Source organism: Salmo salar, chromosome ssa13, assembly GCF_905237065.1.
Source record: "Salmo salar chromosome ssa13, Ssal_v3.1, whole genome shotgun sequence".
Lineage (NCBI taxonomy): Eukaryota > Metazoa > Chordata > Actinopteri > Salmoniformes > Salmonidae > Salmo > Salmo salar.
This window is the reverse complement of record NC_059454.1, coordinates 23,499,036-23,517,485: the sequence shown is the minus strand read 5'-3', so window position 1 is coordinate 23,517,485 and position 18,450 is coordinate 23,499,036. Positions and strand designations below refer to the sequence as shown.

The following is an 18,450-nucleotide window of genomic DNA, read 5'->3' as shown; positions in this document are numbered from 1 at the left end:
TCATTATTAGGCTACTTAACATGATTTACATATTTAATAGTGTCCATGTAAGTTTTTGTAGGTCAACTTGTTTTTTTGGACAGTAACCCGGCCTAGACTCCCCAAGCACATAGGAAGGATCATACTCTCTGGAAGGATAGCACCTTGAGAGGAACCACACTCAGAGGGGTCTGCACTATGGATGGTATGCAACTCATTATCTAAAACCGTTATAATCCTATGGGAATGGGATCCTCGCTACAAAATAAACGCCAGGTGAAATATGATACCATAGGCCTATGGGTCATTAGGCCTAATGATATTGTATGTTTAACTAGAGATATTGCATCACGGTGACTGGATTATGTCTTAATGAGCGTGTCTATAATGAAGACATTAATTTAGCGACAACACCTAGCGACCTTGTCAAGAGGTTCGGACCTCTTGGCGTAATTGTTGGCAGTTGCTGGACCTGGTTTTGAGTCTCGTTTAGGGCTACCCCACAAATTCGCTGTTGGTGTCAGAAGTGGGATAGCGTCTGTGAGGCCATCGGAGAGACATGTTCACGTGGGGGAATTGGTATAGAGACGCTTGGGGACACGCAGTCCTGAAGGAAAGGGGTAATGTAGTGACTTTGTCAAGAGGTTCGTAACCTCTTGGCATAACTGTTAAGGTTTTGGCTTGGCAGTCGCTGGACGCGGGTTCGAGTCCCGGTCGGGGCTACCCCCTGAATTTTCTACAATATATTGTATAATATGTTTGTAGGCTATGTGTTTATTGGGCTGGGATGATCATAATAATTTACTAGTGTTGTTTGCAGAAGTCTCTACCCTCACATCAATCACTGTGGTCCTCCTACTCATTAAGACTTGTGTCCTTCCGTTCTGGATAAATTAGGTCTGACCACAATCTCTACAGTTATCACCCTACCTGAGAGAATAGCAGATTTCTAATGCCAGTTTCCATGGAGATACATTTTCTGCCACTTGTTACAATGCGTTCTACACTTGGTGCAGCGTATAGCTTAGAGCTGTGGAGGAGCAGCATGACATTTAATGACGTTGTCTAAGGGAAAGAGCACCTCTGAGGCCAATGTGTTATGTGTGAGAACATGATTCATGCCCTACTATAATAGTGACGTAAAATACAGTACAGCGTCATCATTAGTCTAGTATTTTCCTTCGTATTTCACAGTACATCATTTGTCTGACAATGGCTTTTAAGGACGTTATCAAATACTCAAGACAGAGCAGGGAATTCATTATGATATCTCAAGTGAACAAGAAGCCTATATACAAATTGGCAGTAGGTGCAGTGACATAAAGCATTTAACCCATGTTAAGGTTTTGCATTTAATGTCTTAGGTCTATATTTTCTAGTGAATTCGTTGATCAATTCCAAGAGTAATGCATTTTCTAAATATTGACACCACAATATGTACAATTGATAAAATGGGTTACCAGCTAATACAGCAATACCATTCACAATTTTTATTGGAATCTAAGTCTTTTAATTTGTGTATTCGAACCATTTGTATTTTTTATTAACTTTTGTCAAATACTATTACAAATACTCCCCCAAATATTAAACAGTGCTGCAGTATATTGTATACTATTTGACTATACTAATTCATATTATTTTACACCATCAAAGCCATAGGCTACTGATCATCAGTCTTTTCTATCTGAAAAAAAGAATTAGATAGCATGGTATTATGCGAATTCATCTAATGGCAGCAAGAGCAATGCTCCGCAATCATACATTCTGCAGACCTCTACACACCCACATTAAAAACCATGCTAGTCATGTGCAATAGTAAAGATAGGTAAATATTTAAAAAAAATACTGTGTTTAAAACACCTCTAGTGGGAAATCCACATGGATGAATCAGAATGGCTGCATTGGATCTTCCCTCAGCTAAATTAGCTACTTTACCTGGATGGGGAGGAATCCGTCACATGGCAACGTGAAGGAGGGGGTTAACACTACAGCATGTGCTGGTGTCCCAGAGGACTGCTGCTGCCACTTGCCTGCCTCTCCTTCTGCAAGCCACACTGACAGCAGACCAAACAGCCATTTTCTCTCTCCATCCTCATAGCTGTATTAGGCACAGGCAACTGCGGACACAGAGATAACATAAGAAGAGAGAGGGTCAGGCTGTGTTGGAGGTTTCCTCTATATTACTACCTCGTGCATTTCCATTAGAAACCTTCCCCCCCCCTTATTTTTGCAGTGGTACGAAAAGACGTGATGCCTGTGAGGCAGTACGAATGGGGGAGGGGTAGAGGAGGCAGACACGACACAATACGAATGAGTGGGAGTAGGGAGGAGAGGAGGAGAGAAGAGGGAGGGAGAGAGTGAGCATTTCTTGCAGTCGTTCAGGCTAGCAGAGAGGCAGGCGATTGGCTGAGGGGGAGAATAGCATCACGGCCACAGTGAGGGGAGCTCTGAGGATGCACGGCTGAGCTCGGAGGAAACATTACATTCACTGGGAGTTTGCATGGAGAAGAGCTGAGCCTTCAACCAGCTGCACCCTGGGAAGTGGCGCCTTCTGCAAATTAATCAGTCCCTCAGGTCACATCATTTGGTCTCTACCATTCCCCCAAGGACTCTTCACATTCAGCCCTCGTTGATTCGTCTGTTCGGGCTGCTCTAACAGCCCTCCATCTTCTCCAGCCATGAACTACCTGCGCCGGCGCCTCTCTGACAGCACCTTCATCTCCAACCTGCCCAATGGCTACATGACAGACCTCCAGAGGCCTGACCCTGCTCAGCCTCCTCCCCCAGCTACAGCAGGCCCAGCCAAGTCGCCCACGGCTGGGACCACGCCGCCCGCCACCTCCCCTACCCCCTCCCCTGCCCCGGAGAGGAAACCCCAGCTGTCCCAGTCCAGTGGGACAGGCTTCTTCAGCTCCATCACCAACGTAGTCAAGCAGACTGCGGCCTCGGCAGGACTGGTGGAGCAGACCACGGTCACGACGCCCAAGAAGTTTAAGATCCTCCTGGTCATCGACGAACCACAACAGGAATGGTGAGGCAACATGCTGCGTCTTGCTGTAAAATGGTGTAATGTAATTATGTGAATTATTGTGTTGATGCATGTGTTGTTTGTGTTCTGTAACATTGGAGCGGCTCTTGGCCAGGTCACTGTTGTGAAACAGATATTCTGCTCAGGTTCCTTCTTGAAAAGAGGAGCTCTCAGATGGACCTGGCTTGTGGTAAAGTAAAGGTTAAAACAGCCTGTCAGCCAACAAGTATGGCGTCCAACTCTGCTTATAAGATTTGAACAGGTTACTGCTGTGGATGGTCTGATGCCAGTGCATGTCGCTCTAATGACAAAACACAGATGCAGCTACTCAGGAGGAGACGAGGAAACAAAGTCCACTGACTCACCATGTTAATGACATTACAGCATCAGGGAGTCTTTTTATGCCTCACACAAATACGGTGGATTCCTGAAGTAATTGACAGGCATTCAGGGGTTTATGCCCTTTTTGACATGATTCAAATTTCAAAATGACAGATTGGCCTTGCAGCAGGAGGAAAATTCTATATATTTTGAGGATGTTTGACTTGGTATTCCAAGAAACCCATGTGAATTCTGCTGCTATTTTTAATATTAGGTCAGTTTCTTGCAACCACCTGTGAGCATGCGCCAGACTTAAACCCATTTAATTGATTAGTCTGATCAACCCCTAACACGGCTTTGCATCATTGTTGAGAAAGGCAATTTCATGAATATTCAACAGCCAGTGAGAGCATGGGAAAATGCATGTGTGTTTTCTCTATTGAGTAAAGACTGCAGTGCTTTCCAGTCATCAGTGAGGTTTCCTTTCCCTTCCCGCTCAATGATAGGATCCCTGGTCACATGACCACCTGTCCACAATTACAGAGAGTCAATCCACAGAATGTATCTTTGGCCAATCATGCAAAGACAACACATGGCATCATTGTAGGAATTGGTGATACATAGGCTAGTAGTAGCAATAGAAATGGAGATAAAAGGGATGTTATGTGTGTGCTCTGCGTTACAATGCTAGTTCAGATGGACACCTCACCTTAATGCTGTGTGTTGAGGAGGCAGGCAGAAGAGAAGGCAGATCATGACATGAATCGAAAGAGTAGATGGCATATATTAAAGGCCTAAGGCAGCTGTTTTTTTTGTGTCAATATCAAATCATTTCTGGACAACAATTAAGTATCTTACTGTAATAGTTTTGCATTAAAATGGTCAAAAAGAAACAGAAATAGCTTCTTAGAAAAATAACTGTTTCTCAAGCAATAATTTTGCTTGGATGGTCTGGGAGTGGTCTGACTAAGGAGGGGGAGGGATATGTAATCAGAAAACTAGCTGTTATTGGCAGAGAGGTTTGGAACTCTCTTTGTTATTGGTCTATATAAACGTATACTGCCTGGTGATGTCACCAGTCAGGCCAAAACTCCACCCATGCAAACCCTGCTGATTTAGAAGTATGTTTCATCAGCTGTTGTACAATATGATACAAAACACAGGAAAACTACATTTTGACTGCACTGGGCCTTTAAAGGGATGGCACAGCAGCACTGACAGGTAGCTGTTGCCTTACCCAAGAGCTACTTTAAATCAAGCCTCTTTTTCCTATGTTCTGTAAAATGTACAGCAACTGCAGTGTTGTGAGTGTGAGGGTTTACTTATTATATACTATATGGTGGCAAGGCGGATTTATGCAGTAAGGAATTCTACAGAACCTTTCAGTGACAGACACAAACTTACATAACTGTCTGCACAGCATCCCACGCCAGACATCCTTCTTCATATCGCATATCCTGCTTTGAAGAGGTAATTGCGAGATATAGTGTAGATAGTAGGCCTACATTATCACATAGCAGAATCCTGAAGAAGGTAGCATGAAGATCGATGTTTTTAGATTTTGTGATTCTTGCTATGTGTTTTGTCTTGTGAATTCACATTAACTAGATATATTTGCTTGAACATGGTTCCTTAGCATCAGCTGATTTTCCTCAGACATGTGTAGCTATATACAGTAGGCTATGTGCAGTAGGCTATATAGAGTGGTCTATATGCAGATGGCAACTGTAGCCTGAGGGACACATCTGCGTTTGGATGACATGTTGCTTTCTGGAGAGTGGCTATTCCAGGAGTCCTGTGTGTATGCATGATTCATCTCACCATGCAAAATGGCTGCTGTCACAATAACAAAAGCAGAGTGGACAGATTACGTTTATTGGCATTTGACATACTGCAGATGCATTTATGATATTGATGTGTATGTTGAATCATTGCAAGCTCCTTTTAACAATAATGACCACTGTGCTTGCACTGCGGATATAACCTATAGCCTAAGTAATGCTAGATGTTTGAATACACGTCACATTGTATCACGGCTGAGGGAGCCCATTAAGGTAATAGAAACCCAGATAAATCCTAATAAGATCAGACTCATGTCATTTTAAATGATGCCATGTCTTTTGGCTCCACATAACAGCTGACAGTCAACAACCTGAGTAGAAATGTAATCATTGTATTCTTATGGGATATGGGAATGCATCTATAATCATTAAATGTACCTGGATTGTTTTCGATCTAACTTAATGCCACATACAGTAATGCGAATCATGACCGGACTATCTGCACTGACTCCATTTTGCACTGACTCTATGCACACTCACACATACTTACACTAACATACACACATACACTTACATACCCACACACATATACACACGCATACAGATGCCACACACACACACACACACACACACACTTTCACACATGTACACATTCACTCATCATATACACTGCTGCTAATTTGTTTTTTTACTATTATTATTATTATCTATCCTGATGCTTAGTCACTTTACCCCTGCATTCATATACAGTACCTACCTGAAATACCTCATACCCTGACACATTGGTGTGGTATTGGTACTCCCTGTATATAGCACCATTATTGCATGTTTTTATTTCTCTTGTGTCTTTACAAAATTATTTTGAACACTACATCGTTGGGAAAGAGCTTGTAAGTAAGCATTTCCCTGTTGTATTCACCGCATGCGACAAATAGCATTTGATTTGGCATCAAAAGCTTGGAATTTATCAAACGGTCAACAGTTATGGGAACATTGAAGACATCTGAGTAAATTACGTTACCTTTCACAAACCATCTGTTGAGCCATCAGCTGAAAGATCTGTCCAGCTAAGTATTTCATTGTTAGTCTACACTTGTTATTTATTAAGCGTGTGACGAATAATACAATACAGTTTGATTTGATTGATTTTGATTTGAAGCCTCTCCTGGCATCGTTAGCTGTTTCCCTGTTTCATGTTTCCACCACTTAGCCACTAGAGAGAACTGCCACTAGCTCCCAAAGCCTGCCTCAGGCTCAGCACCACATCTACATTTCATGTGTCTGCAATAACAGTAAGTCAGTTCTGAGGCCCTCTCAACTTCTATACTCTTTGGGATTGGTGACAACAGCAAAGTGTTAAACAATAGGAGCGCTATGTCTGTCTGATTGCCCCATTGATTGTGTAATTTCTCATTACTCTTTGGCCTTTTAGCTTGCGGTTGTATTTCATAAGGATGAGCTGTTTATGACTGTAGGTTTTTACTTTGGTGTCGACATTAGCTTGTCTTTCAGTGCCCAATAAAATATCTGTATTAGCATGTCTGGTGGTGATTCATTGTTAATTAAGTTTACTGATGTCACCATGAAGAGCATAGGCCCAATTACAGATATGGATGTGATGAATACGTAATCACTTAATTGTCTTTGAGTCTGGAATACAGGATAATCTGTTTGAACACAAACAGTATTTAACCCATAAAATGATCATATATCTACTTCAGACAATATATTACAACTTTAGTGTTTCCTGCATCACCCTCCGTTTTCAGATCTGATCATTTTTAGTCTGTAGGCCAACCTCATGTGATATCAGCTCTGAACTCTTGGCTAAAGGGGGTTTGAGGGTTGTGTTTCAGTGTGGGATGGGCGGTTTCTGGGTCAGAGATGTTGTGCCCTGTGCAAGAAATAAAGACAGGGGCTGACAAGCCGCAGTATAGTAGCCTTAGGACAGAGACTGAAATGGAATCCAACAGGAATACTTCAGACTCACACAACAGAAGGCTAAGCTAGGCTATGACCGCTGGTTTCCGGCCTAAACACAAACCTGCTGCTGATTATTGCATGGTAGCAATGCGCTAACATCTTTCACAGTTTATGTCCTTATTATTATAGTTATGAATGTTGTTGCTGACAGTCCTTGTTTCTTGGCATTATCACTTCAGGGATTTAAGAAACCTTTCCTCCCCTTCTCTCCTTCTCAACTGTCTTAATAAGACTGTTGATTAGTTGTTGCGATGGAGAGCTAGACAAATTAACTTGCTGGAAACCAGAGATGAAAACAGAGAATGTTCTGAAAATGTGATAAACTGGAGAATAGCACACCAGTATAATGACCAAAGCTTGCCTCAGTGACAGTGATTGTGCCAAATCATCCCTCCATTAGTGTGATTTATATATTTAGCTAATCTAATGAAAATGGATTTAGAAGTAATTGCTCCAAGAATGGGTAAAATAATTCACAGTGTCAGGTTCTCTGTGAAAATTATATTTGTCTTTCTGTGGCATAGCAACTGTGATATTCTAGCTTTTTGTGAATACATCCTGGCTTCTGTAGTCGTATGAAAGGGCATTTTTTTCAGCATGATGACACTCTCCCACTGTGTACCACATATATCATGCTGTCCTTGTAGGAGAGATCATGGCTCTAGGACTGACCCCAGGCCTGTATATCAGATCATCCGTCTGACACTACTGCCTTCAAATGCCTCTTATGCTAGCTTTACATTTCCATGAACTCCTCTTTCCATGTACGCCATGAAGTGTACAATTCCCTTGTCCAAATATGTATATCTGCATCTGCCTTCTATACATTTAGCGTGACTCCGTGAACGACTGTGTATAAAGGCAGTACTGTGATGTCAGAGGCTGTCGAGCTGGAGAAGATCTGTCTAAAGATGAACTACAGCCAAGGGCGTAAGACAACGCGTTATTAAAGTGTTATCTAAGGAACAGTCTTCCTTTGTGAAACCCTGACAGAAATGGGACAGCACTCACTCACAGAATGGCTGCTCAGTGCAATATCATCCTGCCTCAGAAGGAAACATCAAACAAAGCAGCACTTCTATTCCCTAGCTGCTCTTTGCCTGCTACCTGTTGGAAGTGGCATGGCAATTTCCCCTTGACTGACAGACTTTCAAATAGCTTTAAGATTACATACTCTCTAGTGGTTCTGTATTGACTTTGTGCATTGTAGGAATGAAGCATGTAGGCGAGATCACCATTACCATTATACTGGAAGTATCACAAATATGGCATGCTGAAGACACCTCTTCAGATCTTATTGATATACTAGCATGGTGAGATGAGTTGGACTACTGCTTGAGCTTCTCTGTTTCAGAGGTTTGGAGATAACGTAGAATAAAAGTAATTTCCTGAAGGCAGAAATAAACACCGATATATAGGAGATTATAAACTGGATGGTTTGAGCCCTGAATGCTGATTGGCTGAAAGCCGGGATATATCAGACCGTATACCATGGGTATGATAAAAAACATATTTTTATAATAGCAATATGGCAACTCAGGGGTTTAAAGTATATGGTCAATATACCACGGCTAAGTGCTGTATCTAGGCACTCCGCGTTGGGTCGTGCATAAGATCAGCCCTTAGCCGTGGTATATTGGCCATATACCACACCCCCTCAGACCTTATTGCTTAATTAATTAGAGTGGGAATCAGGAATAGAAGCTTCCCCTAACCTTTAATAAAGGATCTGATGGTTACGGTTAGGATTGGGTCTGTCTTGTGACAGGAATGCTGTGCTATACATCACAAGGTGGACAAGGACAGATGGAACTGTCTCACTTATCAGACAAGTGTCAGAGGTTTGCACTTGCCTCTTACAGTAGAGAGACAGCGATAGCCATTACTCATTCACTCAGTGTCGTAAAGTGGAGGTCACATACTAACTAGGAAAATTAAGACAAAATAGGCCTGTTAGTCAGATTTGCATTGCAAAATTATTATAATTAAGTTTGCCTTTGTTTGACATATTAATCTAAATCAACTAATCAACAAAGGCAGTTAGTCCCAGCCGCTCTGTCGTCCTGCCCAGCCCTCTCTTTCTCTCTCTCTCTCACATTTATAATCCGAGTCTATCTAATTAACATAACACAAAAATCCCCATAAAAATCTGTCAGTTTAAGACAGAGATGTTTTTTTGCTGCTACCCCCCCACTCACTCACTCTGTCTTTTCTGTCTCGTCTTGGACTTGAGCATAGATCATTTGAGTATTAGAGCTATTACAGGACATTGGTATGCACCATTGTTTTTTTTTTTCCTTACGAATGCTTCTTCACATAATATGTTCCTTAATATTTAATGGGTAGATTGTAATTATACATTCATAGGACTGTAATGGATGGCTGGATAAAAGCTCTCACAGACAGGATGCATTATTTGAGCTGTACTCATCTAACTGGAGTGCTCTAATACTCAGTAGCTACATCAGACTGCCCTCTTCTAGAGGACAAACCTCAACCTTCATCACAATATCAGCCTCCTTTCTCTATCTAGATCTCTAACTACACTATGGGAACCACACTGATTTATAAATAATGTAAAAATGGCACTACCTACACAGCACCTGTTGTTCTGAGCACAGGTAGTTTTCCAGACATTTTACATGGATCACTTTGGAATATCTGGCAACTGTATCGCTATTATTAATAGACACATTATGGTCCTACACAAGTGGCATGTACTTCATTCAATGCAGGAAGGTGTTATTCGCATGTGCAGTGGTCAGGGTGCAGAGCAAAAAAGCAAAGATCAATCAGTTGATTGTAGGTTTAATAATCTCTGTGTCAATGCATAGGCCTATGTAAAGTAACCAACTGCGGTTTGCACCTGGGCCTCCTGGGAGCAATAAAACTGTGTTAACTCGCTGAGCTAAAGCCAAAGCATTAGCTAGGGAAACTAATGCAGGTACTCAGGAGAGCGAAGGTTACTCATCATGTGAGTGTGATTCTGAACCACCTCCACTATACACATACATTCAGTACATCCTCCACAAGTAGGGACTGAATCAGGGAGACAGTCGTGATACCCATTCCTTACACCAACACTGACCTATCTCAAATGACAGGCATTGTCATTGTGGTTCTGTCTCTGAGTCATGTCTTTGGCTGCCCCACATATATCCATGTATCATAACACAGATAATCTACAGGCTTTTCATTCCCTGTGTCTCTGCTGCTGTGACTCATATTCAGATGATTGTTTTCCTCCACAGCCACAGATAAATCCCAGACTCAAATTAGATCAGCAATAAATTATTCAGCCAGTCCTCACTAGGGTGTATTTGACATACGGTACTGACGTGAAACAAACAAGTAGAAGATATATCAAATCATTTTTCCCATTGTATTTTTCTTCTGCTAGTAGACTTCGCTGCACACTACTATATGTCATTTCAATAGAAAGTGGAAAATATGCTGGTCATTGAAACCTTGTATGGCTCTACTGTAGGCCTAATTCCAGCACATTTTGATTACTTTGGCCATTGAACTATACAGCAACATTTTAGAGAAGTTTTGTCATAGGACTGTTTGGGTTTTTAGACCTCCATAGAGAACAGCCATTTTGTGATCTTTAGTGGAGGAATATCCCATTAAAATCTGTACACTTCTCTACAGCACGGTTCCAGTTGAAGTTTTGGCCGTTGAAAAGCTTGACATAGTTCATTGGCTAAGAGCAACACCATGGCAACACTGAGGAGAGGAGAGGCAGTGCTTTCAACAGTCCCCTGACACGTAGTTTGTTTCAGGTCACTAAGTTTGTCTCCATTGATTAACCTCCCTTCCCCTCATCACTTTAAGAGCATGGCCTCCTCTCTTTGTCCGTGGTTCAATTCAATAAATGCACTGTGTGTGGGTTCAATAATGGCCAGCCTGCCTGTCTGCAGAGAAGGAGTGCCAGTACCTCTGTATAGACATAGCTCGATGCTAAGCTGATATTAACACTGGATGTGCTCAGTAGACTAAGATCCACCAGACTAAGATCCACCAAACAAACACTTTTTTCTTGGACAAAGACCATAGCTATTGAACCAGATCATTTCATCCATTTTATGGAATTGTAAAATGTATCTTGTTCCGAGGGCTTTTGACTACAATGCACCATTCAGTAACGATCCACTAGATGGAAGCAAACGCTGCAACACGGTGGACTACTTACATTTCATAAAGGACAAAAACAAATCAAAACATCAAGTGATTAGTAGTGGATATGTCACTACCTTGACTGTTTCACTTTAACAATTCTCCATGACATGTTTATCTGAGGGGAATGTGTCACAAGACAGAATGTTTGGGTAAGGGTGTGGTGTGAATTTAAAGTCTTTGCTCCATAAAATCCATCTTGATGCATTTTAAAGTCAATGAAGTGTCTTATTCAGTATTTGTGATTGTAAATTGATGGAAGGCGTTCACAGAGAAACGTGATCACAAGGACTCAATAGCAGAAAGATCTATCAGTGTTATCTCATCATGTCCTCTAAAGGTTCATAAATTATCTTCCCTGTTGTCTAGGGCCAAACTCTTCAGAGGGAAGAAAGTACACAGAGATTATGACATCAAAGTCGAACAGGTAAGCCTCATTTGGCAAACTGCATCGATTTACTTTTGGCACCTGTCTCAGATGGAGCTGTCTACATAGAAACTTTTATTCCATTCCAGACAATACTTATATAGCTCCACCCACCAGCCTCCTCTGATCTATGCCGTATTCATGACTATTAATATACATTCAGTTATTCAGATGGATCTGTATGTTTTTCTACCATGCAGGCTGAGTTCAGTGAGATTAACGTCATAGCTCACTCCAACGGGTCCTGTAATGTGGACATGCAGGTTCTGAGGAACGGTACCAGGGTGGCCAGGTGAGACACGTGCAGATGCGCACACACACACACACACACACACACACACACACACACACACACACACACACACACACACACACACACACACACACACACACACACACACACACACACACACACACAAACAAACACAAACCACACACCCACAAGCCAAACAGCATTATCTGAAATCATTGGCACTTCACCAGTGCCCTTAGAGACAATTTTTCATAAGCAACACAGTCAATACTCCAACATCGAATCTGAAAATGTGCCATGGTTCACTTTACATGTGAAGGTCAACCCAGTTTTCATTTCTCTCTGAAGCATCTGTGTATTTATGTTTTACAGGTCATTCAAACCTGACTTTGTCCTCATCCGCCAACACGCCTTCAGTATGACCCAGAATGAGGACTTCCGTAACATGATCATTGGTCTGCAGTATGGGGGCATCCCCAGTATCAACTCCCTGGAGTCCATCTACAACCTGTGTGACAAGCCCTGGGCGGTAGGCAGACAGAAGCCTGGCTGCGTGCAATGCATGAGACTTGTTTATTTGTGTCTTAAGTCAGTGGCATAACTTCACTAATAAATGTCTGTCTCTAGTTTGCACAGCTAATAAGCACCTACAGGAGGCTTGGTGCAGAGAAGTTCCCTCTGATCGAACAGACCTTCTATCCCAACTACAAGGAGATGGTAAGAACCTAATCATGTCTTCTGAAATGTAGCCATTAATGTGGACTTATTTTTCTTCATTGTATCATGAAACCAGACATGAAACAGTAATGTCTGACGGTTTATCACTCAGGTTACCATGCCAACGTTTCCTGTAGTTGTGAAAATTGGACACGCTCACTCAGGAGTGGGAAAGGTAATAATGTTATTAAGGCTTGATATTGTTATTCTGTAGACTGTGGGGCTGCTAGTGGAATGTGCTGTGTGTTGTGTCCAGGTGAAGGTGGATAACCACAGTAAGTTCCAGGACATAGTCAGTGTGGTGGCTCTCACCCAGACCTACACCACCACAGAGCCCCTCATCGACTCCAAATACGACATCAGAATTCAGAAGATTGGCAATGACTACAAGGCATACATGTACGTACTATTCCCCATTTTGTATTTATGATTATTCCTCTGTTGTAAGCAAATGTAAACATCTGAAAACCTTTAAATGTTCCACATTTAGCATAAGGATCTGCCTTTTTTTCAAATAATCCAGAAGTGTAATCGAATTAATCTAAGACTATTGAATTTGTGAATCCTTGAATTAACAATCAACAGGGACTTTAATATGTATACCATTTGTATAATGTCTCATATATTATAGGAGGACCTCAATCTCTGGCAACTGGAAGAGCAACACAGGCTCAGCCATGTTGGAACAAGTGGCCATGACTGACAGGTATGAGTCCTTAACAACAGCAGTACAGCACCACTGACAATGCTTCCTTTCTAAAAGGACAAGACAAGAGAATGTCAGATAATTGCCTGTCTCATTACCAAAGTCAATTATCATTCATGTAGCTCGTTATGAAACAATGTAAATGTCTGTATTGATACAAGTTAGCACTCTGTACTGTGTTCTCTCTGAATGATACAAAATTGATAAAAGCCATTTGAGTAATTACACTCCTACATGCAAATTATCTCTATTAAATAGCGTCACACTTGTCCTTGACTGTGACACTATGTAAGACCACTTAGTGTCAGATCTGTACTCCTTGGCCTGTGTTCAGGTACAAGCTGTGGGTTGACACCTGCTCAGAGATCTTCGGAGGGTTGGATATCTGTGCTGTCAAAGCCATTCATGGAAAGGACGCAAAAGATTACATCACTGAGGTAGGTGTTTCCTAGTAAGTGTAAAATATTTCACAGCACTTGAAATATTGCAGGAATTTTCATGATTAATTATTTATTTATTTAATTATTCAGCTGCTCTCAACACACTGAGGCAGTTCGCTTTTTTATATTTTGAAATATAATATTTTGAAATATTCAACATCTTTGTTAACCAATGTATTGATGTATTCCATATCCTTGTTAGGTCGCTATCTGGTTGTTATGGGAACAGCAGCCTAGACATGTTTCACAGATGGCACAGCTGTTGAGAACATGGGATGGCATTCAAACATAGTTCCGAACCATTCAGTTAAACCTTCACTTTAACCAAATGTGACACACAATCTACTGTCCTTCCTTCATAACCTACTTCACGTCCATCTTCTCTTCCTCTGGTAATATTACCATCTTCTGTGTGTCAGGTGGTGGGGTCCTCCATGTCGCTGGTAGGAGAACATCAGGCAGAGGACAGGCAGCTCATCACTGACATGGTGGTAGCCAAGATGAACCAGGCAGTAGGACGGACACCCGCCGGGTCCTCTAACAGACCAACCACCATGCAGCCATCACAGGTATGGTGAAGTAGGCTAAATACACCACTGTATGGGAATATGATCAGTCATAATCTCACAGATAGGCTTTTAGGAAATCCTGTTTGAGAGCCTTCACCTTTATTAGAGTTTAGTGTATAGCATCCATATTACTGTGTCTTAGTAACTAGTGTATAGCTAGATTTGTGTATAGCCTTTGTGTATTGCCAGATTTGTATAAAACCAACATTGGATCCATATTCTTGTTTGAAAAGTACATTATTTAAAGCAGTATGAAAACAGAACTGTGTCATAAGGACATTTAACTGTAGTGTCTCTGGGAGTATCACTTAGTTTTATGTGTTTGCAGAGTGGTGGCCAGAAGGAACTGGTGGTTGATCCCAAGACTGGCACTACACACCCTTCTCAAGGTTGTCTGCAGTACATTCTCGACTGTAATGGCGTTGTAGTGGGGCCAAAACCCGTCCAGGCCAACTAATTAGCCCGCCAGAGAGGAAGTCTATGTAATATTGAAATGATGATGACGTGCATTAGCTGAACACAAAAGCAGAGAGGAGGGGAAGGGGTTGGGGAGTGGAGAGAATGTAGACGGACTGAGATGTGGCTGGTGTTAGTTTGGTCCAGAGTGTACTGCTGGCCTGGACTGTGTTTTTCCTCTATGCAATGTCAAGATGTGCTGTCCACTTGTTTCCCTGTTGATTTAGTGTGCTTGTAACGGTCGCCTCTGTTTCTCTGTAGCCGTGGTTTTCTTTGGGGCTGTTGTTGACGGTGTAATAAGCAGATTGTGCCTACACTGAGTCCAGTGCTACTGTGTGCCACATGTTTGATTCAGTCATTATTCATCATTTGACCTCCCTCTAAACCCCCCTGTTTATTTCTCAATTGTGGTTGGTGTGTACTTTTAGATATTGTCAAACTGGTTTATCGTGCAGTTTGACGTTTGTGTATATGTCAATATGTAAATGTGGGTGCGTATGACTGTATTGGTGATTATTTTCATACATATACTAATATAATAGGTATTTCTTTTTGGTTTTGCATGAGTGATACGAAGGAAGGTCACTGTATGTTTTAAATGTCAGATGATCAATCGGGATGTTTCTTTAGTGACATCACTGGTATAGTTCCAAACTATTGTCCCTGTGATTTATGCATTGTGAATGTGTCATAATATGGAATACATATTGTATAAGTTCTACAAAATAGGTTGTATAAGTTCTACATAAACAACCAAGTGTTAGTGCCAAGAAAGCAGATGAGCACAACAATACAGCCAGATAGATCACTTCTAAGTAGGCCTTCATTGATTAAAAGGAGGTTTGAGACATATGAAACGTAGTTGCTGTTCCTTTGTCCATTATTAGCAGATATACTACCCATACTTCGCTCAGTGAATGTTGCTATACAACCGACTCCTAGAAAGACAGTTCTTTGACAGGTTTATAAACTGTCTCTATGCACAGAACACAGCCATAGATGTCTTCATGTGTATGAGGACAAACATATTAGATAACTTACCAAATTACAATAGACTACTCTATCTTTTTGAGAGAAATAATAAATATTTGACTTTTGTTATCACTCAGCACTTATAATCACAGTCCCGCACTGTAAATATATGGGACTGGTTTGTTGGCAGCTGCAGTTGGATCAGGAGAGAGGAGAGCTTGTGGTAGAGTTAGAGTAACTGTGATAATAGAATGCTCTCATTAAGATTTGTTAACAGAATGACTCTAGAGGTGTGTCCATTATCTAATAAGATTACAGTAATAACCATTTCCTCTTAGGCCTATGATGCATGTACATGTATTTGTGATATTTCAGGAAGTGAAGTAGTCCAATTAGTCCTTTCACTTTCAATTATGTTGTCAAGTAGAAAAACTAAATTGTGCTTCAGTGAAATAGTCAAGGTTTTACATAATATATTTAAATTACTAGGTATAAGGTTTCTGATACCACCATACACATACCGTCCATGCTTAATATCAATGACCGTAGTGGCGTTGCCATGACGGCGGTGATGCCGCTCTGTCTTGCAGTGATGATATGCGTGGAGTTATGCTTATGTTACTGCCATTTAAAGATTCTTTGACATATTTGCCTTATCATACTCATACTGAGTTAATGGAGAGTGCAATATATATGTTTTTAACTTTATATTCTTTATATTTTTAGTACCAGATCTTCTACCATAATTTATTCATAGAGCTATGTTCACAAGTGGGATACAAACATTTTCCCATAGCTAACACTGTTGTAAATTAAAAACACTTGCATTAAGTAGTAGTTATTAGAAGTCATGCATGTGTCCTATTTGGTGAAATGGTCGTACAACTAAGAATACATCTACATGAAAAGAATTGTAAATGCGTGTCCCATTCTAAAACACTTTGTTACTAACAGAATTGTACAAACAAACTATGTTTGGCAAGCTCAGTGTACAAGTTCTTTTCCTAGGTGTATGAAATAACATTGTGTCTGTGCAGATAGCCTAACCCAGAGAGTAACCCTGTAAAAGCCTTGCCTGTGGCTTTATGGTTTTGTGTTTTGATTTGTGGAGTAAAATGCCATGACGTATCTACAAAAGGGAGGATAGAGGGGCGGCACCAAGGTCCTTAATAGTTGCATAGTCACATATTTGTTGTGTAACTGATTGATTAAAGGAGTTATTGTCGGGGGAAATTCAAAATCAGCTATCCTGCCCAGGTGAAAATCCTTTGCTGGTTCAGTTTTTCAAACCTGTTGGGTTGCAGCTATTTGGGACCAAGGTTGCTACTACCTGTTAAGTGTGCACTCTTGGAACTAGTGTTGAACTGTTTGAAAAAATCCAGTACAGATAACAATACATTGTAGAAACATAGCCCAAATTGATATTTTCCCCCTGTCACTGGCAATAAAGCTTCCTTTGCAATATATATGTTCAGTCTGTGTTGCCGTATTTGTTATGGTTGTATAAAAAAACTAGGCCTATATCAACGAGAAAATCAGCCTATATTGTGTCACTATGTACAGTATTTATAGTGGAAAGGGAGACTCCTTTAAAATGTCAGTTTATAGAAAGATATGTGGAGCAAGAAGACCAACAAACACAGGCGAAGAAAGGCCTCCTAATGGTAGTCAAAGTATGTATTTATCTATCATATTATTAAAGTTTGGAAAACCAAATAAATGAGCAAACATATTGGTTGGTCAAAACCCCTCCATCTATACCCTCATGAAGCATGTGCACCCCACATTGCATTGCTTCTAATGCATGACAGATATCTGCATTATTGTAATATCGTATCCTCCCTGCTTTGTGTTTCTTTATTTTGTTACTTTTACCTCCTCCATTGACCAGTGTTGATTTTAGACTGTCTACTGTTATTGTCACATGGTTTTGGGGACAAAATTACCCATACAAATGTGAAAAGGGTACAGACTAAAATTCAAAGCCTTTGGTACATGATTCAATATACTCTCTCCACTGCAAAAGTGTGATAATATCATAAAGTATTTCTTGTACTAAAAGTAGGGGGCTGTATGGAACCCCAAGGATCCCTATCACAAAGTCCCAGGCCTGCTCCAAAGTCGTCTCCTAAAGCTTCTGCTAAAGACTCAAGCCAGAGGCCTACCCCAACCACACAGCAGCCCCAACCCCAGTCAGCGAGTCAGGGCAAGCCCAGACCAGGAGGACTGGATGCTCAACAACCACTACCACCTCCAGCGCAGCCTGACAAGCCTGCACAACCAAGACAGCTCAACTCAGCACCTCAGGTCCAACCCGAGTCCCAGGCTCCTCCACAGGCCTCAGTCCAACCCCAGCCTGAGCCACAGGCCCAACCCCAAAATGAATCACCAACTCAGGCACAAGAGAAGGCCACCAGTCCTGAGAAGAACCAGCCTCCAGGGGTAGAACAGCCAACAGTAGAGGAAAAGGCACAGGCACATCCACCGCTGAAGTAAGAGCACATTGGCAGCAACACTTTGAATATACGTAGTTTTGACGTAATTACAAGTTTAAACCAAACATAATAGCCTGTATCTAATAACTATAATGCTCTACAGTCAATTGGTGAGGTTTTTTGGCCTTCGGCTTACTACTACTT

General features: G+C 41.3%; 1 protein-coding gene across 1 annotated transcript; it reads left to right on the top strand.

Annotated features, from left to right (window-relative positions):
- The first annotated feature begins 1,831 nt into the window (after positions 1 to 1,831).
- On the top strand, positions 1,832 to 17,277 carry LOC106566755 (synapsin-2). Its single transcript, XM_014135114.2, has 11 exons — positions 1,832 to 3,010; positions 11,641 to 11,698; positions 11,899 to 11,990; positions 12,324 to 12,480; positions 12,579 to 12,668; positions 12,781 to 12,843; positions 12,925 to 13,067; positions 13,300 to 13,374; positions 13,709 to 13,811; positions 14,234 to 14,383; positions 14,712 to 17,277. The coding sequence occupies exons 1-11, from the start codon at positions 2,658 to 2,660 to the stop codon at positions 14,838 to 14,840; spliced, it is 1,413 nt and encodes a 470-aa protein (XP_013990589.1). The 5' UTR covers positions 1,832 to 2,657; the 3' UTR covers positions 14,841 to 17,277.
- Positions 17,278 to 18,450: the final 1,173 nt, after the last annotated feature.